General features: G+C 28.8%; 7 protein-coding genes across 23 annotated transcripts in view; 3 read left to right on the top strand and 4 right to left on the bottom strand.

Moving 5' to 3' along the window:
* Positions 1-917, bottom strand: part of Smr (nuclear receptor corepressor smrter) — a 59,542-nt gene extending 58,625 nt beyond the window's left edge. For 7 of the 12 annotated variants that reach the window (XM_072003782.1, XM_072003793.1, XM_072003794.1 and 4 more), the window contains exon 1: positions 680-917. The gene's annotated coding sequence lies outside the window, so the exon portion shown is untranslated. The other 5 variants (XM_072003795.1, XM_072003798.1, XM_072003785.1 and 2 more) reach the window with 3 other exon arrangements.
* A 5,353-nt stretch (positions 918-6,270) lies between these two features.
* Mrpl44 (mitochondrial ribosomal protein L44) lies at positions 6,271-7,947 on the bottom strand. Its single transcript, XM_072003185.1, has 5 exons — positions 7,602-7,947; positions 7,167-7,533; positions 6,935-7,019; positions 6,556-6,859; positions 6,271-6,492 (listed from the first exon to the last, which is right to left on the bottom strand). Exons 1-5 carry the CDS (start codon positions 7,660-7,662, stop codon positions 6,368-6,370), a joined length of 942 nt encoding a protein of 313 aa, XP_071859286.1. The 5' UTR covers positions 7,663-7,947; the 3' UTR covers positions 6,271-6,367.
* Positions 7,948-8,798: 851 nt separating this feature from the next.
* On the top strand, positions 8,799-10,504 carry Vps37b (vacuolar protein sorting 37B). Its single transcript, XM_072004100.1, has 4 exons — positions 8,799-9,259; positions 9,355-9,526; positions 9,626-9,708; positions 9,911-10,504. The coding sequence occupies exons 1-4, from the start codon at positions 9,128-9,130 to the stop codon at positions 10,175-10,177; spliced, it is 654 nt and encodes a 217-aa protein (XP_071860201.1). The 5' UTR covers positions 8,799-9,127; the 3' UTR covers positions 10,178-10,504.
* On the bottom strand, positions 9,940-12,139 carry LOC139987633 (uncharacterized). Of its 4 annotated transcripts, none has more exons than XM_072004101.1 (2): positions 12,012-12,139; positions 9,940-11,374 (listed from the first exon to the last, which is right to left on the bottom strand). In XM_072004101.1, exon 2 carries the CDS (start codon positions 11,226-11,228, stop codon positions 10,596-10,598), a length of 633 nt encoding a protein of 210 aa, XP_071860202.1. In that variant the 5' UTR covers positions 11,229-11,374; positions 12,012-12,139; the 3' UTR covers positions 9,940-10,595. The 4 variants fall into 4 exon arrangements, with proteins under 4 accessions (XP_071860202.1, XP_071860203.1, XP_071860204.1 ...); XM_072004102.1 differs by lacking the exon at positions 12,012-12,139 and adding an exon at positions 11,752-11,854; XM_072004103.1 differs by lacking the exon at positions 12,012-12,139 and adding an exon at positions 11,734-11,757.
* A 241-nt stretch (positions 12,140-12,380) lies between these two features.
* Positions 12,381-14,780, top strand: LOC139987630 (WASH complex subunit 1). The gene is made up of 4 exons (XM_072004096.1): positions 12,381-12,734; positions 12,811-12,940; positions 13,031-13,586; positions 13,700-14,780. The coding sequence occupies exons 1-4, from the start codon at positions 12,713-12,715 to the stop codon at positions 14,543-14,545; spliced, it is 1,554 nt and encodes a 517-aa protein (XP_071860197.1). The 5' UTR covers positions 12,381-12,712; the 3' UTR covers positions 14,546-14,780.
* Positions 14,781-15,225: 445 nt separating this feature from the next.
* Positions 15,226-19,109, top strand: Akhr (Adipokinetic hormone receptor). 2 transcript variants are annotated; one of them, XM_072004099.1, is made up of 9 exons: positions 15,226-16,128; positions 16,470-16,539; positions 16,705-16,985; positions 17,504-17,652; positions 18,080-18,185; positions 18,288-18,492; positions 18,583-18,706; positions 18,826-18,958; positions 19,029-19,109. In XM_072004099.1, exons 2-9 carry the CDS (start codon positions 16,524-16,526, stop codon positions 19,098-19,100), a joined length of 1,086 nt encoding a protein of 361 aa, XP_071860200.1. In that variant the 5' UTR covers positions 15,226-16,128; positions 16,470-16,523; the 3' UTR covers positions 19,101-19,109. The 2 variants fall into 2 exon arrangements, with proteins under 2 accessions (XP_071860200.1, XP_071860199.1); XM_072004098.1 differs by having other exon boundaries at positions 15,226-16,363.
* A 1,691-nt stretch (positions 19,110-20,800) lies between these two features.
* Pgant7 (N-acetylgalactosaminyltransferase 7) lies at positions 20,801-24,362 on the bottom strand. Of its 2 annotated transcripts, none has more exons than XM_072004095.1 (11): positions 24,187-24,362; positions 23,479-23,654; positions 22,944-23,149; positions 22,701-22,867; positions 22,429-22,636; positions 22,178-22,354; positions 21,852-22,095; positions 21,534-21,755; positions 21,328-21,426; positions 21,105-21,230; positions 20,801-21,028 (listed from the first exon to the last, which is right to left on the bottom strand). In XM_072004095.1, exons 2-11 carry the CDS (start codon positions 23,632-23,634, stop codon positions 20,888-20,890), a joined length of 1,746 nt encoding a protein of 581 aa, XP_071860196.1. In that variant the 5' UTR covers positions 23,635-23,654; positions 24,187-24,362; the 3' UTR covers positions 20,801-20,887. The 2 variants fall into 2 exon arrangements, with proteins under 2 accessions (XP_071860196.1, XP_071860195.1); XM_072004094.1 differs by lacking the exon at positions 24,187-24,362 and adding an exon at positions 23,954-24,131.
* Between the last annotated feature and the right edge of the window lie 124 nt (positions 24,363-24,486).

Below are 24,486 nucleotides of genomic sequence, written 5' to 3'. Positions count from 1 at the left end.
CAAATCAGATTAATTCTAAGGAAATTTTCACAAATAAATACTGAAGCATTTTTAAAGAAATCAAATCTAGCTTCCGAAGAAAAAATATTGCCAATACAAATGTTGAAACTTCACTAAAAATTACTCATATATACATATGAGTGTTCTCAATGCGCAGATAATTCATTTCGAATATTCCGGTACAAAATCAAAAATAGTATTCTATCCAAAAATGAGAAGAATAAATCTGAAGAAAAGAGTGGAAGAAAGGTGGAGGAGAAGAAAGGATAGAACGTACTATGCAATAAGAATTAACAGTATATGTACACAAATTCAAGCATAGCTATACAAGAGAATAAGGATAAATTACACACATTTACGTATACTGTTGAAAGAAAGGAAGATAAAAGAAAAGGATTGTGTTATGTGGTCGTGTACGAATATATGTACGTATACATGCGCACGCGCGCTCGTATATTTGTATGCGTGTATATGTAGATGTGCGCGTATGTGTATAAGAGAAAGAAAAAAAGGAAAAAGAACCTGAGAGACTACGTTTAGGCAATATTTTCTTCTACACCAACATTTCTTTTCGTCGATCACTAGTTGTTTAAGAGTTTCTTACACTCCATCGAGGAGCGTTCAACACGATCGGGGAATGTATCGGTTAGTTTCACCACACACATTTCTCTTCTCTTACCCGAAACTAGTCCGTGCGTATATTCCAGTTGCGGCAACCTATGGTGATTAAAAAAAGCACTCGCGTCTCACATTCGCGACCCCAACGATAAGGGTAAGTCGAAAATCGTACGGTCAGTCCAACGTTTTCAGGGCCGCCAGGTTAACGTCACGAAATCCACCGACACAACCATAGATCCCAAACGGTGGACGGACGGACGTAAGGACGGACGGCTGGCTGGCAGCAGGCAAGGCGGAATCACAGAGAGGTCCGGGGGGAGGGGCATTGAATGCGGCGGGGTGAGGGTAAAGTTTCTTGGCGAGGGGCAGGTGGGGTTATAAGGGGACGGGGACGTGCGAGACAAAGTGGGGGGAAAACGAACGAGAACGAGCGAGCAACCGAACCGACTGACGACGTAGCGTCGCGGGGGACGGAGGTCTACGTTAGCTCAGGACCGTTTCATTCTGGTCCCCTCAGTGCCACTACTTCTCGTCAAACACACATTTTTCCCTTTTTTTCTCATATTTTGGATGTATATTATTATATCGTTGGATCTTAGATCTGTAAGGTAATATAGACAGAATTTTAGATATAGTAAATTAATGAAAAATATGAAAGGTTTATTTTAGATAATAACGGCATGTTGGAAAGAGAGATACATGTATACAACCCTAAAGATCTCCGCGACTTAAAGGTGATAGTTTAGAAACGTATTAACTATAATATAAGATTTTACAATGTGTTGTATGAAATTGTTTGTTTGGTAAGTTCGTAGGATTCACAACACCAACTATAAAGTTTATGCTAGAGAAATTTAAGTTGAAGGTATATAAAAAAATATATAAATTTTGTTATCATACGAACTGGAATCCTCAATCATGCACATGCTTACATACATAATCTTATGATCATTCAAATTCCTAAAAATATATTGTCGATCTATGAAATTTCCATGAAAAATTATGAATTAGTTATTTTAATCACTAATAATTCTAGTGTTAACTTACATATGTATATATAACAAAACGCTGATCTATGCAAAACGCTGTTGTATGTATGTATGTATGTATGTATGGATAAAAACTGCTTTAATTGACAATTAAATGTAACCGAGAAGAAACACTGGAAAAAGTATCATTATTTAAAAAAAACATTTGATCTCATATCTTGATAAAAAAATTAAGAAATGTTAGATGTTAGATCGAATGTTCAACTTCATCTTTCTATCATGAATTTATTATTTCTGTCCGACTATCATTTATTATGATATTTATAAAATTTTTTCTTTTTATGGCAAGAAACTAAGTATTCCAGTAGCATATATACATTATATTTATTTCAAGTACAGCTATTTATATTCAAACCAAATTTTTGTTGTTCTTTAATCTAGACTTTCACTTGGAATTCGGAATTTTTATAAACTAAATAGATAATAATAATAATAATAGATACGTTAGTACCTATTTAATACGTTTAGTAAAAATGAAAAAGACAATGGGAAATATACTATGCCATACAAATACTTTAGACTTTTTATTGATATAAAATGATTCGATGTAATGTAGGATGAGAAGTAAAAGACGATTATTCGAATGCAGATGATTTTAATTCTAAATAAAAAGTAGCATTATAGCTATAATAGTAGTAACTTTTAATCTTTAACATACATATCAAATTTCTTTTCTTACATATTTTAATAAAATATATATTCAAGAATATCTACATTTTACAATGTAACATTGAACATTCGTCTTCGAAATTTTTCATTCTTTAAGAAAGATACACGTAGTCAGAATCTTCCCAATCATTTTACTAAAATCCTGAAATAGAAAATGACAAATCTCTGTAACTAAACCAATAACAAGAATATGAAGAGTTTGTTATCAAATATCATACCTTTCATCATTTATTATCATCAATTCAAATAAGTATAAGAAATTCTTTTTTTCTTAAAAATCATTGATAATTGTTCTTATCTAACTATACTTCAATCCTGAAAAAATAGTCATATTAGCGGCAGTTGGTGTGTTAATTTCTACTAATAATAAAATTCGACTTTCAAAAGCGTAGGTGCAAGTAAGTTAAGAGCGATGTATACGGCACTGTATCGGGCACAAGCAAACTCGCAGCCTTTGCGACCGGGTAGAAGGGAAGAGAAGGGTTGGGTAGAGGGAAGAGCAGAGAAATGAAGAGGAGGGGTCGGGAGGGGCTGTGAATAGTACGGGTAGGGATGTCGGCCGTTGTCGGAGGAGGGTATATGGTTGATCCTGGCCGCGCACATATGAAGGTACGAGAGAGACGGGTAGAGCGTGTGAACGAGCAAAAAGGAACGGAACAGTGCAAGAGCCCGGCAACGATGCATTACTGGCATACGCATGGCAACGTCGCAAAAGGCTTCATGGACGCCAAGCAATCCACCAACACACAAGTGTACGGAGAACGGCAGACCAGAGAAGGAAAGAATCCCGTTTTACTGAGTTGAAGGAGATAGAAAGAAGGGGGGGGGGGCAAATACACGAGAGAATGAGAGATCTACCGAGTCTTAAACAGGCTACGAAGTTTTCCACTGATCTCTTGAGATTTCAGAAAAACGTTTGACATATTCTAAATACATACATGTATTTGTATATGTACGCGTACGAAATAGTTTCGTTTCACTAACTTACTTCACGTATATAATATACGTTATATTGCATACTCGAATGTATTATTATCCATACATTATATCATTTCTCTTATGCCAATATCGTGAATGTACGATTCGATAGATTATAGAAGTTCGCGATTAAATATAAAATAGATGGAATGATGAATCAAGTAGAGTATAATCACTGTTGTTATACTACGTTTGTTGTGCCACGTCCATCACTTTATATAATTTATAGAGTCGAGATTTGAAGAAGACATTAAGTTCGCTTCATTACCGAAAAATAAAAAATTTGTACATTCATCATTTTGGCATAAGGGTTCCATCATTTATTATACATTTCCTATTACTGTGTTATATTTCGAACTTTACCATATTACAACATGGTAACATATAATAATTATGAGAATAGTTTATATATATAATAAATAAATTGCATGTGGTAAAACGAAATTATGTAATAAAATATATTAGTAATCTTATAGATTGCGGATGTTTGAGCTTTTATGGAAAATTTAAAGATGCAAAAATGTATGTACAGGATGCATATATAAATGTAAAAATAAATAAAATATTCGAAAAAGAAGTCGTTGTTATATTTAGTGAAAGGATCAAATCTTTGCTTAGATTTCGTATCATTGAATATGTTCATAAAAATATGAATTTACATAAACACCCATAATCTATTTATAACTTCAAAATCTTTGAATCTAAAAAATGAATTATTTATGTTGTAGCCCAAAATTTACAGTAATGCTTATACCACACAGTCTTATAATGCAACTTAATATTGATGAAAATATACTTTAAAGTACATAAACAAATCCAAAAACTTGCAAGTTTGGAAAACAAGAAAACGATGAACTATTTCATACTGCAAATTTAAAATTTGTTTCGAGATAAACGAAATATGTAATATGGTATATCTGTAAAATCAAGCCCAAACATCAAGAATCCAGGGGCGTAGACTACACAAATTGGTTTCTTTACATATTATTCCTTCATTATCGATATAGTCGATTTTAATGCTGAATCATCGTTTCTCCTTGTTTTATTTCGTTAAATACGAATACACTTTGTCGCGATGTATTTAAAATATTTCTCGAATCGATACATTACGCTCCTTATAACGAGAAATAATAACAGAAGTGGAACTGTAAAACAATAACACTGATTACTCGATGGCGAAAGGGTGTGGCAACGCCATTGAGTCGTTACACGCAGGAATAGAGCAAGTAGTGGGATAATACGTGCGATTGCGTATATTTGTGTGCGCGCACGCGTACATATATATATATGTATGTAAGTGAATAAGCGAGAAAGAAAGAAAGAAAGAACGATGCCGCGTGGAAAGGAGAAAGAAACTGACTGAAGTGCAAAAGAAATAGAGAGAATAAGAAGCGAGACGACCGTAAAAAAAGAGCAACAAAAATGAAGAGAGAAAGAGAAAGAGAGAGATGGTAGAAGTGGCGGAAACTCGGAGCGGTGGAGTGCGGATGGGGACAAGGATGAACCACCTTAAAGGGGATAGCATGAATCATAAGTAATCAATATTATACCTACGACCGATATAGAAAAATTTTGGGCGATATTTAACTCTTATACCACCTAAAAAAAATTTCTATTTTAAAATTTAATTTCATTTCTGAAATATTACTTGTGATTATAATAATTAAGTATCTTTGATTTGAAAAATATGTTCCGAAATAATATGGCCGTTTCCTTTACTGCCGTCTTCATATAGATACCGAGGATATGCATGCTGTTTGTATTAAATTTAAAATATTCTTTCGTTCGTAATTTCATATTCTTATATACATATTTTTAATCAATTGCAATATATATATAGTACATATGTAGTTATATTATTCCATGATTTGAATTGTTTTCTTTAAATAGAATTGAAATTCATATTTACGGAAAATGTAAAATATTTATCATAATTCTTAAATTATGATTTATGTATATAATATTGTCTTTAATAATAAGTTGCTTTATTTTGATGTAAAATAACAACCATGGTATAAATCGGTATGAAATAATATTATTAATAGAAACGTAGAATACATGACTAGAACGTGTAAAAATAATTCATATGTTAATCCTCATTTTTATAAAGAAATGAAAAATGTGAACTATTTTGTATATTCTTTTGTATTGTAATCAACTTTCTGGCTATAATAGTAGCTATGCGCTGAATTTATAAGAAGTTTGTAAAATAAAAATAATATTAAAACAAGAAAATATAAAATAATTTATTAATTTTTGATAATTTTATCGTTTACATGCTTATGTTAATTTTTTAATATTTTGATCATATGAGAAACTATATTATAAATTTTCGTAATATTATCAACTAGCGATTGATAAAAATTATACCATAAGCATGAGACGATTTCAGCTATTTCACTATAAGCAAAATTTTGTCATATAATACGGACGCTGCTAATACCGTTATGCAGTTTTTCCCCACATACATACGTAGTTTATTGCGTTCACAAAATATTCTTAAAAATAGAGTAATATAATATATAAGAATAGAAAAATTTGTTTTATATAATGATATTGATTTGTATATAATTGTCATGTTTGTTAACTTCTTTTCAAAACAATATATTTTTAATATTACTTTCATGAAATTTTTACTGCAAGCAATTTCAAATATTTCTGTATATTTTTATTTAATATGAAGTTATACTTTTTCTTTTATAAAATGGTAGTCGTGTTCAATACATATCAAATATGTTCAGTATTATATAAAAGGAAAATTGATTCCAAACATGTGTTTACTGATGCTTGATATAATTTCTTTAAGTCTTATATTAGTATTCTATCTACTTTTATTATCTATAATTTGTTGAAACTATATTTCTTGTTTAATATTTTCATTAACTTGCTTAAATAAATTATTCAATACATTTTATTTTTGCAGTAATAATATCTCAGTAGGACGACATTATTGTAAAACAAGGGTTAATTATATTTTGTATGTACATATATACATTTATAATTAATATTATTTAACGTTCTACAAATTTGGTATACAATTTTGGTAACTGTTTTCAAGCAGACATATTTATTTCTTCGTTAAATCGTAGCGGTTGATTTGTGTGGTATAATCCATACATCTGAGCTAATATGTTAATAGCAGCTATATCTCTTGCTTCTGAAATGGTTTGTCCAAAACCTACAAATTAATTAATTATTTGTTATAAGATACTTGTACCTTTCAAGTATTTAAAAATATTACCTGAACCTAAATATTCTTTGTTTGCATAAATTCCAACATGATAGGCAGCTAAAAGTGTATTTTTTCCAGCTTGTCCAATAAGTCTTGCTTCTATAGGTGTTTTCTTCTCTGTAGAAATTACATCATTTAACATTTCGAATGGTTTAGTTGGGCACCATATTTCAGTTAGATCTTTGCTTGCTAATCCTACTATTAAAAAATCTCGGACGAAAGCACTTGTGTGATCAATATCAACGCTTTCAGCAAGTGCTCCCACAAGTGCTGTAAACGTTTGTGCCAATGTTTCTTCGGACACAGGATGTTCCTAAATAATATATAATAAAGTTATTAGTTTATAACAGAACAATGAATTAGTAAAATAGTTAAGTTATATACAAACACTAGTTAAAATAATGTCTTTTGTTCCAATATGTAAAGCTGCAGTAGCTAACATCTCTTGAGACATAAGATAGTCATGAAGTGCCCTAAAACATAATTGAATATATCAGGAATTTAGAAATTCAAATCTGCAGTTTGTATAACATGAAAATTTTGTTTTTTGATTATAGCTGATACATTTTTTATAATACTTATGTGTATACACAAACACATATCATACAGTTTATACATACATAATACCAATTTCAGGAAGACGTGGTAAACTTTTATTTAAATACTTCTTTACAACTGCTGAAGTTATTTCTCTCCCTTTTTTAATATATTCTTCGTTATGTTGTACATCTAATTTAGGATCCTTTATTCCCATATTTTCCTGCTTTTTTAGTTCATCAAGGATATATGATTTATGTATAAATGCTTGATTCAATTTTTCAGTATCAAATTTTTCTGAAAGTCTTTGATTAAATGCATATATTTCTGCATTTCTATTCCACTCAATAAAATTACTACGTTTTGGTTCAGGTTGAGGTGGTAACCTTTTTTTTCTTCGGGTTATTTCAATTTGAGTTGGAGCAACCCATCGATGAATATATCTGCAAACTATATTTGCAATTAAGACATTATATACTCATTTTCTCATACATTAGAATTTTTATCCATATATTTACCTCCATAATTTACATACTTTATGTTCGTAAGACTTTGGAAACATAATTGTAACCTATTCATATTTTTATTTTGTAAGGAATATAATTGAGTTCTTATCAAAATATAAGTTTTCACTTTAAATGAGAATTGTTTCTATTAATACTATAAATGCAGATTAAAATATTAAAATTGTTCATTTATTTTAATATTGTTTACAATATACTACAATTACAACCATAAAAATATAAGAATAGAATACGTCAGTGCGTAAGAAAGAAAACGCTGCATAGAGGCCGTCCAACAACTCCTATTGAGGGGAATATCGCCATTTTGGTGTATTTTAATTCCCTTATTAACCGTATGGTTCTAGTACTACCATGAAACTGCCTTAACGTGAATGCGCATTTAGTGATCTACGCTGCTTTACAACGGGCGACAGAAACTGTCACTAGGCTACCATACATCAGAATAGAAAAGAGAGGCAGGTAGAAAGAAAACAGAAACGTCTATACGATCGTAATTGTGTTTGAGAGAAAAGTGTATATGATAAACACGTTTCGTGTATGTATTGTGCTAGAGTGCAGTAGTAAATATAGATACAACAAAAAATATTCGTTATTTAAAATCTCCAAAAATGTGTATGTTTATGTTATTATAGTAATAAGTACAAAATATTGAATGCATATATAAAAAATTTTTCATTTATTTTAAATACTAATTTTTTCATTGTTTAATTTAATTAAATTATCTTTTATTATATTAGTGGGTAAGAAATCTTTTTTTATGAACAATCTAACTCGAAGATGCAATCTGATATTGCCATTTTTATAAAACTAGCTTTATTTTGTTCTTTCTTGTAAACAAAATTCAGTTCTGTAGTGTATTTTTTACCTAATAACTGTTTCACATATTCTAAAATGTTTTCAATAAATAAATTTCCAACAAAATTTGTCTCCGATGATTAAATACCTCCTTTGGTTTTGAAATTTGAAAATGATTATTTTGCGCCAAATAACGCACTGGTCGCGATTATCCTATTATGCTTTTGGTTACGTCACTATTGTGACGCATGCGCACTGAAAAAATTGTATGATAGCGCCATGCAGCTTGTAAGGGAATATAACAAAATGATTCCCACCACTAAAAATTGGACGAGTTGCCAGACCTGTATATAAGTCCGTGATTTTTACACTGAGTCGTGTATCTATTAACTTGTTATTCTACAGTAATTTCAATTGATATCATAATACCTATAAATTGTGTCATTAATTGAAACGCATATTTTTATAAAATTTACGCGATTAAAATTGTATTAAATTTTGATAATTATATTTAATAATAATCGATTTCACATTATAACTAAATTAATAAAATTTTTTTTTTATGTGGAAAGGTCAATCAATGTATTTTTATATTAACCAATGTGTATAATAAAATATTGATTCTGTGTAATATAATTAAATAAATCGACAACAATTCTGCTTAAAAAATAAAATTTAATTCATGAACATTATCATAACTCCGCGAAACTGATTAATATTAAATAATGTTTAAATCAAATCAGGAACCAGACATACCTGCAGCACTAGGTCTGTTATCACATTTAACAAACGATGAACTGAAGGAATTATTAAATGATGATTCAAAATTTGAAGATATTGTAAAAGATGTAAAGCAGGTAATTAAATTGTTACTAGAGGTATTTTACATTTCCAATTTATAATTTTTCTATGTGTGGAATTTTATGTAATTCACATCTTTTCTTTCTATCAGTTTAAGAATTTAGAAACTGAAAAAGAATTATTAATGGCAAGTAACACATCTCTGGCAGAGTTTAATTTATCAAAACAACCAGAATTACAAGAGGGTAAACAAATATTAAAGGAACTTAGCGAAAAGGGAAGTAGATTATGCATGAGCGTAAAAGAAAAATTGGATGAGATAAGTATGTATTCTTTTTTTTTCCTGTATATTAGTAGTTACATATTCTATATAATATATACATAATAACCAATACTTATTATATTCTTTCCAATATTTATAGAAAATAAGTCTGGGGAAATGACTGCTGATACTGCATTAGATTTATTGCAAACAGCAGCAGCAGAAATTGAAGAAGAATCAGAAGTATGACTTAATACTATTATAATTATTAATACATTGCCATTTTCATATTTCATTTTGTTAATTTTTATTATATTTATATTTCTTTTTTTATCATTCTTTTCAGAAAGATTTATATGAAACTCATTTGTTTGGCAATGTGTTAAAATTCTTGAATATAATTTGTGATTTCTACAAAGTAATATTTGTATTTTTTAATATACAGACCATAGCTGAAAAATTTCTGGCTGGAGATATGGAAGTAGATGAATTTTTAGAACAATTTTTATCACGTCGAAAATTAATGCATCTACGTAAAGTTAAAGTAGATAAATTGAGAGAGTTAATAAGAAAATCACATACTGCTGTTGGTCCTGGATATCCAATAGCTAGTAATTTTAGAAGTCTAGCTCCTGCTATTCCTTATCCAGCTGGACCTGTTTCAATGCCAATGCCTGTACCATCTGGTTTTCCACATTTTAAACCATACTAAGTTACATTTATTACAATGCAGCATTGTATTCCAATCAGTTAAGTTTTTAAATATTGAATTTTCTTTAATGTATAAAAAACACGTAATCTTAGTTAACAATATTTTTAATTGATTAACGCATATGATACATCAAAATATTTGTAATATTTAATTAATAGATAATTAAGATAATTTACAACTAATGTATTAGATTTTGTAATGTTATTGTGATATATTAAAATAGATTCATTTTCTGAAATAAATATATTAAAATATATAATATAAACTGTACACGTTTTTGATATAGGGGTTAATGAAATAAACATGTAAATGTTATCATGTTCAACATAGACATATTTTTCATCATAATTTTCTTCTTATATTGTGTTCTTTATATAAATGATAATTTTATAAATGACTAAATTTAAAAATACAATTGTTACTTATTTCTACGCTTCTGTTCAGTTTTAAAATCCTCATATTTCATATCAGCTACGCGTTCACGAATTAATATTACTATCATCACCAATATGAATAGAATTAATGCAACAAGTAAATTTGGAACTTCGTATTTATTTTCTAGATCTTTCATATTTTGTCTTTCTTTTAATAATATATTCTTTTGAAATGCATCACTATAATGTTGCTGTACCCACTCATCAAAATTAAAAGTATTCGTAAATTGATTTCTATACAGTTGAATATCTTTTGTTTTAAACATCTCATATCTTTTATTGTTCAAATTCTGCAAATCCTGAGTAATCATTTGAGTTCTATCATATTTTTTGCGTGTTTCATATTTACTAAGTACATCATACGCATTTGAAATTTCGTTAAACATTTCTTTTGCAAATTCACTTTTATTCTTGTCAGGATGATATTTTAATGTCAATTTATAATATGCAGACTTTATTTCATTATAAGTTGCAGTTGGTTGCAATCCCAACGTCTCATAATGCGTTTTAGTCTTCGTAGCTAGATTTGCCATTGTAGGCAGTGATAATATAGATTGTTTTACACATTTAAACAGAACTCCTTTATTTACATCTATCAAAGAACAGTGAATAAGCATATTCTTAAACGTTTAGTCTTTATTACTATAAGTTTATTTTCATATATCGTGAAGAGTAAAGATTATTTTATAAATTTATGTACACTTTGTCATATTTTATAGCAAAATATTTCATGTTTTGTTAAAAGATTGATATAATCTATAACCTACAAAGGAAAAAAGAATAGTTAACTAAATGTTAAAGTATATTAGAAATTATGAGTAAAACATTATTATGTATTAATAATATTAAATTATCATATTAGCTAACCAACATAACCATTGCCTAAATATATAAATATATCTATATTCAATAGTATTTACTGTACACAAGAGTATATTATCATATTATCATATATTACAGTAATCGATATTAATTTGATTAGATCTCTTTAAATTTATGGCATATTATGTATAATTTATATAATATAATATAATTATGGCATTATGTATAATTTATTCGTAATGTTTTATTTTTAGACAATTTTTATGAAATATAATTTCTAACAGATTGATATTAAAAGACCTTCATGCATGGACTTACAAAACTAGACGGAGTATCGGTAGTTATCAGAAATGTTGTAATCTAGATAAATAGTCAGGTACAAATTGTTACATGGGTTTTTGGATAAAAAGATAAATTGTTGTTATCGGTAAAGTATGATATATGTCTTCAGTTTTAAATAAATAATCTCTTTGTTTTGTCACATGCATTTATTTAAATAATATTAATTAACTAATTTAATGAAATTTTATGGTGCATGAAATAATTTCCAAATTTATAATTAATTTTAAGATACATACATTTTAATCTTATCACTTTAAAAACTTAATAATAAACGAATAAAAGATTATTTGAATATTGTTTAGTAATTAAAATAAACAACACTTTTTTGCTAGAACTGAGCAGGTTACAAGTAAATATATATGTATATAATATATAATCTGTGTTATTAAATATAGATTATTGTGACGTAAATAGATCTAAATATAAAACAGAATATCAAAATTTTGTAACATTTAAATGTTGCGTCAAAAATAATAGAACAGATTCGCGATCATTTTCATGGTATTAAGGCAGATACACAATAGTTTTATCATTGAGATGTTAGCATAATGAATGTTTATTTATTCCATAATATCAAATATTTTTTATGGCATAAAAAATGTAAGTAATATATTATTCTCTTTCGTATAAAAAGAGACCATTGCATTTTATTTAGTTGTCACATACATGAACACTTCGTAAAAATAATTGATGGCAGATCTACGTGTAAATCTACATGTAAACTTTCCAAAAGAACTATTAAATTTATTTTGATTATCATACGATTGTATGGTTCAGGTTAACTGGTGATGATAAGTGTATTAAAAATTTAATCTATGTAAAATGTTTTGTATATGGCTAAATGTCAATGTAGTTATGTGTGTGTATTATGCTGCAATGGAACATATGATTTTTTATTGAGTTAAGGAAATATACATATTATTAAAAAACATTAATAATGCCAAACCGAACTGAAATTGGTAAATAAATTAATTTATATATATAAAAGGAAAAATATAAAAAAATAAACATATTTTATATAAATTTTATATTTAGGTGTTATTCCTGATAATTTAAGGCACGAGGAAACCATAGTTCAAATAGCAGAAGCTCTCGACAATCTAGATTCTGCTGTTAATTATATATTTGAATCTATTGATAAAAGGCTGCTTCAAAATGGTCAAAGGTACGTTTCTTCCACATTACTAAATATTTTAGGAATTACAATTTTTTTAATTTATACAAAAATTATAAATGTTAATACATTTTTTTGCAGATTGTCAAATGTTAAAAATAGGGCTACAAAACTTCAAGATCGATTAAAATATTTACAAACTAACTTAAATTTAAAAGCTGTAAAGATGTTTTCTGCTGCAAGGTATCCTGCTAGTCACACATACAAAGAATATGAATTGGCTATACCACCTCAGTGTGATGATATCAATAAGATACCAAAAGTTTACAAATGTTCTGTACCTATAAGAGATATTCCTGAAACATATCTATCTTCTAATTGTAAAACAGAAGATGGCCAATATGTATCAAATAATAATCTGCAAGAAAAGCTACAATTTTATCATGTTCGATCTAAATCTAATAAAGAACTTTATATAGATAATAATGAAGTGACATTCCCTTTTGAATTATCTTCGATCAATTCTTTATTGTTCAGTAGTAAGGACAATCCATATAAGATATCTACTAAACAGACTTCCCACAAATTAAATGACAAACAGCAAATAGAAGATGCACCAGATTCAATTATACAGCCATGGTTATCATCAGAAATGGATTTATCTAGTAGTTATCTATATACACCAACCTTAGGAGAGGTAAGATCTTTTATTAAAATTTAATGTTAATATTGTTTAATTACAATATATTACTTATAAAATATAAAGAAGGATACAGAACATATTGTCACATGAAATATTCTATCATGCAGGTGCCACAGATAAATGTGCCACTAACACTTCCGGACCTACCTGGAATTGTAGACGATGAAAAATTCGTTTTAGACTTTAATTCTCAAAGTCCCATTGCACCTTCCTCAGCAGTAACCACTCCTACCGTTCGACTTGATCTACCAACTCCAACATCAACAATAGACGAGAAGGATTCGAGTACAAAGCATGACCGAACTATTCCAAACTTACCTGGCTTTGCCGATACCGATTTCTCAAAAGATTCTACTGAGCCTGCTCCACCACCTCCTCCTCCGCCCTTGATCGCGTCAGACACATCGACTTCTGCTTCTTCGAACTCTAAGACTGATAGCCGTTCCTCATTAGTCTCATCGTCGTTAGATCCATCGATACCACCGCCACCGCCACCGCCACCGCCACTACCACCACCACCTCCTTCTCCTCCACCGCCTCCACCTGAATCCGAAACAACCATTTCTGAATCTCAAACTAAAGATTCGGATAAAAAGAAAATTGTCAAGGATCTAAATAAAGCGATCAAACCGGACGTCAGATCGAATTTAATGGAAGCTATTCGCAATGCTGGCGGTATAGGAAGGGCGAAACTGAGACATACTGTACCACCAGAGGAAAAAGAAGGAAATCGTTGGTCCTCTGCATCCGTTGGAGGAGATTTAATAGCTGATTTGCACGCAAAATTAGCACTCAGAAGAAAGGGAATCGCTGGGTCCGGAGGTAGTGCCCTCGAAAGAATGTCCAGCTTGATTCCTCCTCCTCCTAAACCAAGCGATGCAGTTGCGTCAGATAGAAATTCGGCCACCAGCGAGTACGATTCTCAACCAGATACCGATGATTGGGACGAGTAACGCTACTCGATATTGTTAATTATGTACAGTTTCTAATTCAAATTTCATTCACTTATCATATTTAATATTTCATGTATAGTTCCATTTATAAATTATTGAAAATTTACTTGGGAAATTTATAACAAAATAGAATTTATGTTATAAAATAATCTAATTTTGTAAAACATGTTAGTAATATTTGTTAATTGTGTATATACATATATTATGAAGAAAAGATCTAAAATTATACATAAAACCTTGAATTCACTATTTTTAACAATTATATCTTAAATTCATTTTTGTAATTTTTATCAACGATTTCATTAAATAATTTCAATTTTAAAAACTTGTACATTTATGTACATTAAAGTTTTTTGACAATTTTTCCCTCCATTGAACTTTGCTCTTGTTTTATCTTTTAATCTTCTTCACATAATCCTAAAAAAGAATACTTAATTACATGTGGTGAAAATAATGCCCAAATTTGCAATTAAAAGGGTTCCTGGGTGTCTTTAGTAATAGCAAAGACAATTAATTGAATTAAAAATAAATTCTAATAGAATTTTATCATTTTTCTAAAATGGAATCTTCGTTATTGTCATCAGCATTCGACAGTAACATAATAACAGCGTATTCTTATCGGTTTTGATTTAACACTTGACCCTAGATTACCGGACCAATCGTCTGTAGGTTTATAAATGTTAGTTGCACCATGGAATTTGCAGTTTTTGCTTGGATGTTTCTGTCTTTGATATTTGAGTTCATCATCATCTCTTTATTAAATTCATTTAAGCTTTAAATTCTTAGTTAAATTGTGATTTAACCTTACAAGTTAATTTTCGTCTTATTTTTGCCATTCTGTACAAATAGATGACTTTTATTTCATAAACATTGTTATAAACTATATAATATGAACTACGTATCAGTTTTCAGAGAAGTGTCACATTCTGTTTAAATTTTCTTATTCATACGTTGTTTAAGCATGTATTACTTTGATCCACGTGTGTTGAAAATTTAAGATAGTGAAACAGTTTAACCGAGAAAATGAGAATTATTTATAAAAGAAGATATAGAAAAAATTGTTGGAACAATGGATAAATTTTGAACGGTGTTTTATCAATAAAATCCTTCTAATTAACTAAAAACTAAATTTTATATTAAAGTGAATAATTAATTTAAAAGTCCACAATTAAAAAGATTTTAAAAATTTGAAATTTTGATAGAAAATGTTGGGACATTAAAACATACTTCATGGCATTATGTGCTTAAGGAGAAGAAGGCAACCATTTCTACATTCACTAAAATATCAGAGAGGAATTAATTTGGAAAGATCTGAAAAAATTAATCAAATTAATTGCAATTGAATTTGAACAAAAAATGGAGAGCGATTTTTGCTATAATCGCAGTCCAAAGTGTTGTACAAATGAATAATGAATTTATCGATATCGGTATCAAACGCTGTTGATATTTGAACAGAAAGGATTAAAGAGTAAAATGTATGGTGTTATGATAGAAGAGAACGAATGACATAATATGTATTTGTAATTCGTATTAATTGCTGCAAAAATTAATGGTGCACACATTTTACACATGACGAACGAAGTGTATGACGAAGATTAATCTTCATAATTCTTGATATTACAACGTATCTCCCGTTATTTGACTATTTCTTTTTTTATTAGTTTTGCACACTTCTACATCCGTATACTGATGATATAATTGTATGAGTTAAAAAATCATTAATTTGAGAAAACTTTGGATAAAACGATAACGCTAAAACTCTGGATGTTCAATGGTCATTCTTTATCTGTGCTTGCATTTTTCTTCTTCATCATCTTGGTACCATCTCATTTTTAAGTATTTGACTTGTTATATTTTTGTAGAAATTAGTTATGATAAAACTTTGTTTTAAGAGGTTCCGATCGTACATGAATTCTGATTTCAGGGAAATGTAGAAAATAAAAGAAGACATTTCATTTATTAAAATAATTTTTATTTTATGATTTATTATCAAGGTAAAGCTGTACTCTATTAAGATAAATTCTTTTTTTCATCATTTTTCATTATTTACAAGGTCATCATTTCTTTCTAATTTGGTATTAATTCGTTGTGTTTGTATAATAATTTTTAAATTAATCCAAATTTAATTATTAATTATTTATGAATTCACTTGATATCAGAATTTCTAAAAATATTGGGATACATTATGGAAAATGGAATAAAAATGATTAGTTCTACGGAACTGCCCAATTCGCGGACAAATATTTCGAATGAAGTGGAATTACCGATTGATATGCATTTCAACGAAGGCCACATTGTTAGTATTGTCTTTTACAGCGTGTTAATGATAATATCTGCAATCGGAAACACGACGGTGTTAGTATTAATTATGCGTCGCAAACGTGTATCCAAATCGAGGATACACACGATGTTAATGCATCTTGCGATCGCTGATCTACTTGTAAGTATAATTTAGTATATTTTTTTCTCTTTATCAATATTGCAATATTATAATAAAATTTAATACATTATAATTGCTATAGTTTTGATTTGTAATTTATAATTAAATTTTTCGAAGATCGATAACTTTTTGGACGAAGATCTAGTGATCCCTTCATTTTTCGTAATGTAGTAATAGATTATGGTAATTTTGGTCATTTTTCTTGAGGAAATTAATTAACGCGTTTGTAATTACAAGCTAATATCGTAACAATTATATCGTTAAAAAGTTCACTATCGACACATAGACTATAAAATAAAAGTAAGGTAAGATACTACGTACAATTTTCCTCTATGTATTAACAAACATTAATACCATGCAACAATGCTATGTAAATTAATGATCTGTGTACAGAGTATTTTCCATTCAAAATAATCGAACTAGTTTAATATGTTTTATAAATAAATAAAAGGAAAATACATACTACATAGAAATGAGTTTTATTAAATAAAATTATATTAACCTGAAACAATTTTCAGGTAACTTTTTTAATGATGCCACTCGAAATCGGTTGGGCGGTCACAGTCTCCTGGAAAGCAGGAGACGCGATGTGCCGAATAATGGCTTTTTTTAGGATGTTCGGTCTGTACTTATCATCTTTCATTCTGGTATGCATAAGTATGGACAGGTCAGTTTAATTTTTTAAAGCAATCTTATTTTTTCTATTTTTTCTTTCTTTTCTCACTCGATATAGTTAAAAAAATTGTACTGACCATTTTAGGATGCTTACGTCGCATTTCTTTTTTGTAGCTCTCAATTGTTGAATCAACTAATATTTAAATTTTCCTATACAAAAAATTGCAAATATAAAATACATTATATTTAAAAAAAATTTCCGAATTTGTTATAAATATAAAAAATAGAGTTATCAAAAAGAAATTCTCATATACTATTTATCTGCTTTTACATTTCATACATTCATGGATAAGGCAATGAAATAAAAAATAAAGTAATAATGAATTCTATTTTTAGTGGCATCATAGTTAAAGTTTTAATAATTTCTTACAAAATTGAAATAAAATATTACTGAAAAATATTAAATTTTCTAATTTCAGATATTATGCAATAATAAGACCATTGCAATTGTGGGATGTTAATAGAAGAGGAAAAATTATGTTATGCATCGCTTGGGTGGGATCTATCGTATGTTCAATGCCTCAGGTATGATAATTATACATAACTGATAAAAGTGGAGAATCTTACCTTTTCTAATTTAGTTCAATATACACATAATATATCTACTGTAATTTTTTTCTTTCTTAGATGCTAGTATTTCACCTGGAAACTCATCCGAATATCACATGGTATTCACAATGTGTCACGTTTAATGCATTTCCAACATATACTCACGAAATAACTTATTCTCTCTTTGGAATGATCATGATGTATTGGTTTCCCCTTGTCGTAATAATATATACCTACGCCAACATTTTACTGGAAATATGCAGAAGATCGAAAAAAAGCGAAGGTAATATATATAAATTTCAGTAAATTCTTATAAAATCAGAAAACAATTTACTTATTTTTTATGAAATAGTAAATGGTTAACGAATTTCAGATAAAATTCGTCGTTCTTCTATGGCTTTTCTTACACGAGCGAAGATACGAACTTTAAAGATGACGGTGATCATTGTTGCTGTATTCTTTATTTGCTGGACACCATATTACGTAATGAGTCTTTGGTAAGTGCTATTGTTCGTTAATAGGAAAATATATGTATTAGGACATTGAATCCTAAATTATCCTATATTATATATATAAGTATATCTGACATTGAAAAAATATATACCTAAATGTATAGGTATTGGATTGATCGAAATTCAGCATATAAAGTCGATCAACGAATCCAGAAAGGTCTCTTTCTATTCGCATGCACAAATTCCTGCATGAATCCTATTGTTTATGGTGCATTTAATATTAGAGATCGTAATAAGGTAAATATTTCTTCTTCCTCTACTCGATAACTATATAAATAGATATCTATATAATTTAATGTTATTTCAGACATCTGTAAGACCAACTACTATAGAAACTCGAGTCACTCCATTGTCACTGTCACTCAAGCTTCTTGATTAACGTTTACTTTTCTATAAGAGATATTAATTAGAATTGTAAGTTAAGTCTAGTCCTCAATATCAAATTTGACTGTGATTGACCATATACTTCAAAAAATGATATTTGCTATAATTAAGTACTAAATATTAATTAATAGCTTTTTTGGATGAAGACCAAATATGTTGTAAGTTATCCTTACAATAGGGTTGGATCCGAGTATCCGAGAGTACAGGTTCGGGATGAATCGGAAGAATTCGGGTGAGATCCTGCCCGAATCTTTCCAACCCGTCCCGAAGCTTGGATTTCCAAGTCCCTTACAACCTTAAGCACCTGTATATATTTAAAATAATAATTAAATTATTAAACTTCCCTAAAGTAACAATATTATTTATTCACTCATTTGTATGAAATTTAAATAAAGTTATTTTCTTACAATAAAAAATATTAATAAAATAGACAGTTCTTCATATAGTTGACATAGAGATTTAACAGTCACAGAAAAAACAGAGAATTATTACAAATTATATATTTACTTTACTTTATTAGTACATAACCTGTGATAAAACATTCCTTTTATTTCTTTACATTATGCTAAGTAACTTCTTGCCTGAAAGTGTGTTTTAAAAAATTAAAAACCATTACAAAACTACGTCAGTAACATGCTCTCTTAAGAAGAATCAGTCGAAAACGGAAGCACACATTCTCATATTATATCGATAATTTAAGCGAAATGCACTTTAAAATGATTGAAACATATACATTCCTTGCAACTGTTTAAGACGCGTGTCCACCAATCACACTAATAGTTCATAAACGTTTGCAAGCCTATTAACCAGTCAATGCACAGATGGAACACGCATGCACACAAATATTTACTAACATTTGTAAATTCTTTCCAATAATTTCGATAGAAGAAATATAATAAGATCCTAAACCAGCATTATCCACACGAATAGCATCTTATGTAGTTGTGGATTTCTTACAAATTACAACTATCAAACAAACAGAGACACGATGAAGAGACAAGAGTACTATCGTCTTCAAAAACTAGCTTTATCTATCCTTATTTATTAGTATTTGAGCGACGTTTAATAAGTATTTGCCACTAATATTTGCTAACATCTCTAAATGCTCACAAACATTTATAAGCATTTTGCACGATCGGTGGATACGCGAATGTGTGCAGCAATCTCTTTTTTATCTCGAGCAGATATAGGAAACCTTTGTTTAAAGAAAGTGATTCTATTAATCTTATTCTATTACTCAAAAAATAGATAAATTAGGAGCAAACTTAAACTTATCTCAGATAAGATAAGACAAACCATGACGTGTCAATATACTCGGTATTATAGGAAGTTATGTGAAAGAATCTCAAACATGGCTGCATTTTAATAAATTATGTTATTGCATTATATTAAAACAGTTTCATTGAAATTGTATCAAAATGAGCAGTTTCTTCGTTTCATTAAAGATCATGACCTATTTACGGTTTCAAATGACGATATAAATCTTATTTTAGCGCTGTTAAGATTTTGCAGCCTATTTTTTTATAAGTATTTTATAACTGTTATTTTAAAGTAAATTTTAAAGAAAAATTTACAATGTGATTTTTACGCATTTTTGATTTTGCACAAATATTCGAGTTATTTATAATAGGGAAATATAAAACACCATGTATCGTAAACGCAATTTGTTGTACAAAAGAATAGTCAATGCATAAATAGATTTTTGCCAAAAGTCTTTAATGAGTATAGTTTAATTCGGCATGAAACGTCTCATATGCAAACAGCACCAGTACTTACGTTTCTTCACCATTTTGGATGAATTTGATGGAAAGACCACTGTTGATACGTATTATTGATATCACATGGCATTAGTGATAACTGTTGAGTTTGAGGATGAAGTGCCATGCACTTCTTATGCACTCTGTGTAAAAGCGTCTTCGTTTTCTGCAAAAGTAATATATCATTTATAATAAAATAAAAAATTGGGCAATAAAATGGTAACATATTTATTGACATTTACCTCATCGTATTGCCATGGACCATCTACAGTCCCTAACCGGCAAAATACGAATTTCACTCCTTGACTATCAGCAGATATGCATCGTTCTCCGACACCTAATTGACCTTTTGCGTTTAATCTAATTAACTGAAAAATATAAACTATATAAAACTGAAACTATATAAATTATAATTCATAAATAAAGAATTTTGCTTAAAAAGAGATGTAAAAAATTAAAAATTACCTGATTATTACCAAATCCATGACAATCAGTAGTAGCCATTAAACTAGGAGGCGAATGACTCATTGTATCCAAACACATTCCTGTCGCTATGTTGCGTAACTAAGATTAAAAAAATAAAAATAAAAAAAAAAAAGAAGAAATTCAGTGACATGTAGAAACACACACGAACATAAAAAATTATAGGGGATAGTTATTGTTATTATTACCTCTCCCCAGTGAATATTAGGTGGTAATTCGGGAAATTTATCGAAAACATCATAAGCAACATTTTCCATATACCACTGAAAACTTTTACACCTTTTCCTTCTTTTAAATTCTAACTGCTCTGATATATCGCCATGATCAAGCAATTGCGCTAGTGGTTCCCTTGTATAAAAGAATTCTTTATGTTTATCATCAAACCAAGTTTCGACCACTCTTTTATAATTCTAGAAAGATTTAACGATTTTTATAAATTTATATTAAATCATATATTATTTTATATCCTTCAAATTAATTTATACCCATAAAAATGTTTTACTTACTATGGTTATCAGCGGTCCCTTTTTCTTTTGAGCCAATTTTCCAAATGTATAAGGCATAAACCCTCTATACACATGACCAACATGCGAACATGGTACCCAAAGAATACTTCCCCCACACTGCCATATTTTGAATGATAACTCAAAGTTTTCTCCACCCCACACAAGTAATCCGTCATCATATCCACCCAATGACAAAAAGTATTCACGATTTATCGCAAATAAACCACCGGCGTGAGTAGGAGACCTGAAATGAGTTATTCCTAATATATGAATGTAAAATAACTTCGTTCTACATGCCTAAGAATATTTTTTAAAATGTGAGTTACTTGTATGGCATGCTGTTATAAGGCCGAGATTTTTTCTCTCGTGCAGGTAGTTCATTTTCTTTATACAACATTCCCCATTCAAAAATACCTCTATATAAATGTCCTTCTTGATACACAGGTCGATACTCAAAGGTCTTATGATCAATACCATCAATAATGGGAACTGTCATCACAGTTCTAGAAATATTTAAAAGATTTTAATAAATTAACTTTCAGATGAATAGTAGAGAATTTATTTGATAAAAAGTTACCTATCAACAGCTATTGGGGCTAAGAGAGGTGGTAACCAGTTAACATTAACTTCACAATGTGCATCCAAAAACACTATAACTTCACCCTTAGCTTCACGTGCACCACGTGATCTTGTTCTTATTAAACCTTCTCTTTTATCATTCCTTATTAATTTTACTTTACCTTCCCACCGTTCTATATATGAATCTAAATCTCCTTTTAAATTATCTATAAAAATACATACTTGTTATTACTTTTATTTTGATAGTCTTACCATATTACTGCTATTCACCTTTATCAGAAAAGTCATCTACAAGTAAAATTTCTTCCAAAAATTGTGAGGGAGTACGATTTATCACACTGTGAACAGTTCTCAGTAATACAGACCAACCTTCATTATGAAATACTATAATTACACTAGTTCGGGGGAGTACTTCTGGATAATTCCAGTGTTTACATCTGTAAACAGAATAAGTGAAAATCTAGTTTAAATAGTACTGTTATAAAATTTTTAATTGTAGCAATATTGATTTACTCAGGCATTCTTGTATCAAGGATCGATCTATCTAATGAAATTTCATCCGAGCACACCATATTCATGCCATAATCTATTTCTGATTGTTGAACATCATTCTGTTGATCATCCCTAAGGATATAAGGTTTACCTCCTTCTCCAGGTCCACTTCTAATTGATACATGTTTGAGCTCAAAATTACCAAGCTCTTTTGATAGAACTGGTACCTATAGAATAGTAGTTTATATAAAATATATTTATATAAAAGTATAAAAAACATTTTATCTTTTACTTTAAAAGAATTTCTTGCTTTAGTTCCTTTTTTAAATGTAATTATTGTTTTGAATGTATCTTTATCATACTATGCCAAGTGCAATATACTATAGGTGACATACTTTTATTATTAGTCATTTAGAGAAAGCTTTAATGAATAAATTATTACAGTTCATTTTTGTAATTTAACTTAAGACAAGATTACTTTTAATAGGATGTTGATATTTTTATGTTTAAAAAATTATGTTTATATATTATAAGAATAATTTAACATTATATTTACCTGTTTAACCTTTAGACTATCTGACCAATATTCCTTTAAATTGTTAATAGGCTTGTCAGAAAAAAAGTTTATAGCAATATACAATGTGTAAAGCAAAAATATGCTACAGATAATAATACTGAAAAGACGATTTCGCCTGAGCTGTACAATTCTCATTTTGTTTAGGATAATGACACCTGAAATAAAAATTTGACAATAACATTTTTATAATTCATAACATTATAATCGGAGAATTTATCTCATTATATATTGAGAAATCTACATAAATATAAAATAAAAAATAATCTTTGGATACATGACAAAAATAACTGATAAAGAGGAGAAAACGAAGTATGCAACGTAAATAGCTGAAAATAATTAAAAAATTAAAATTTAAAATAGTGTTATTGCTTTAATACTCATTTAATCACTATACAATCAAAATATTTGTTGAAATATTGTAGTAAAGAGTTAAAAGGAAAATATTTTTAATTACCTCAATTAAAAATACATAAACATATGAAATAGAATATGTATATTTCAGTAAATTAATCTTTTGAATATATTACAATGATATTAAAAATTATATCATAATAAACCGAATCATTATTCAAAGAATCTGAAGCTACGTTGCTTCACACCACAGCCAACGTGTCTTTTGCACACACTTAAGTACCTACTTAAATACATATGTACGGGAAGAGTGTATATAAATACATATGTACTTACATGCTTCTATCTTCTACTTTCGCATAAACCAATATGCGTTCGACATTTCTAAATTTTAATCAGAAAATTGATTAAAACATCGCTATCTGGCGTTCGTTGGTATTGTACGAATTTGGCGGAAACATTGTACGCTATTCGAAAAAAAATTTATTCTCTGGAAACCACATACTATTTTTTCATTATACAAATTAATAAATTTATAAATATCATCTTGTTAATCAAAGAAATGCAAATCCTATAATATTTACATAGTTTATATTACATTACATTATTGAGAAATATATAGCATCTATTGAAGTT

Source organism: Bombus fervidus, chromosome 5 (genome assembly GCF_041682495.2).
Source record: "Bombus fervidus isolate BK054 chromosome 5, iyBomFerv1, whole genome shotgun sequence".
Lineage (NCBI taxonomy): Eukaryota > Metazoa > Arthropoda > Insecta > Hymenoptera > Apidae > Bombus > Bombus fervidus.
The sequence above is the reverse complement of the archived record's forward strand: the minus strand, read 5'-3'. Positions and strand labels throughout refer to the sequence as shown.

Excerpts from the sequence above, each read along its gene's own strand:
- Mrpl44 (XM_072003185.1), bottom strand. The coding sequence starts at position 7,662 with ATGAATAGGTTACAATTATGTTTCCAAAGTCTTACGAACATAAAGTAT. Across the intron at positions 7,020-7,166 it reads CTTCCTGAAATTGGTATTAT|GGCACTTCATGACTATCTTA; the intron begins GTATGTATAAAC and ends ATTATGTTTTAG. Across the intron at positions 6,493-6,555 it reads CAAAGAATATTTAGGTTCAG|GTTTTGGACAAACCATTTCA; the intron begins GTAATATTTTTA and ends ATTAATTTGTAG.
- Vps37b (XM_072004100.1), top strand. The coding sequence starts at position 9,128 with ATGTTTAAATCAAATCAGGAACCAGACATACCTGCAGCACTAGGTCTG. Across the intron at positions 9,260-9,354 it reads TTGTAAAAGATGTAAAGCAG|TTTAAGAATTTAGAAACTGA; the intron begins GTAATTAAATTG and ends TCTTTCTATCAG. Across the intron at positions 9,527-9,625 it reads AGAAAAATTGGATGAGATAA|AAAATAAGTCTGGGGAAATG; the intron begins GTATGTATTCTT and ends CAATATTTATAG.
- LOC139987633 (XM_072004101.1), bottom strand. The coding sequence starts at position 11,228 with ATGCTTATTCACTGTTCTTTGATAGATGTAAATAAAGGAGTTCTGTTT.
- LOC139987630 (XM_072004096.1), top strand. The coding sequence starts at position 12,713 with ATGCCAAACCGAACTGAAATTG. Across the intron at positions 12,735-12,810 it reads GCCAAACCGAACTGAAATTG|GTGTTATTCCTGATAATTTA; the intron begins GTAAATAAATTA and ends TTTTATATTTAG. Across the intron at positions 13,587-13,699 it reads ATACACCAACCTTAGGAGAG|GTGCCACAGATAAATGTGCC; the intron begins GTAAGATCTTTT and ends TCTATCATGCAG.
- Akhr (XM_072004099.1), top strand. Across the intron at positions 18,493-18,582 it reads AAGATCGAAAAAAAGCGAAG|ATAAAATTCGTCGTTCTTCT; the intron begins GTAATATATATA and ends AACGAATTTCAG. Across the intron at positions 18,707-18,825 it reads TATTACGTAATGAGTCTTTG|GTATTGGATTGATCGAAATT; the intron begins GTAAGTGCTATT and ends CTAAATGTATAG.
- Pgant7 (XM_072004095.1), bottom strand. The coding sequence starts at position 23,634 with ATGAGAATTGTACAGCTCAGGCGAAATCGTCTTTTCAGTATTATTATC. Across the intron at positions 22,096-22,177 it reads TATAACAGCATGCCATACAA|GTCTCCTACTCACGCCGGTG; the intron begins GTAACTCACATT and ends AACTCATTTCAG. Across the intron at positions 21,427-21,533 it reads CTAATATTCACTGGGGAGAG|TTACGCAACATAGCGACAGG; the intron begins GTAATAATAACA and ends TTTTAATCTTAG.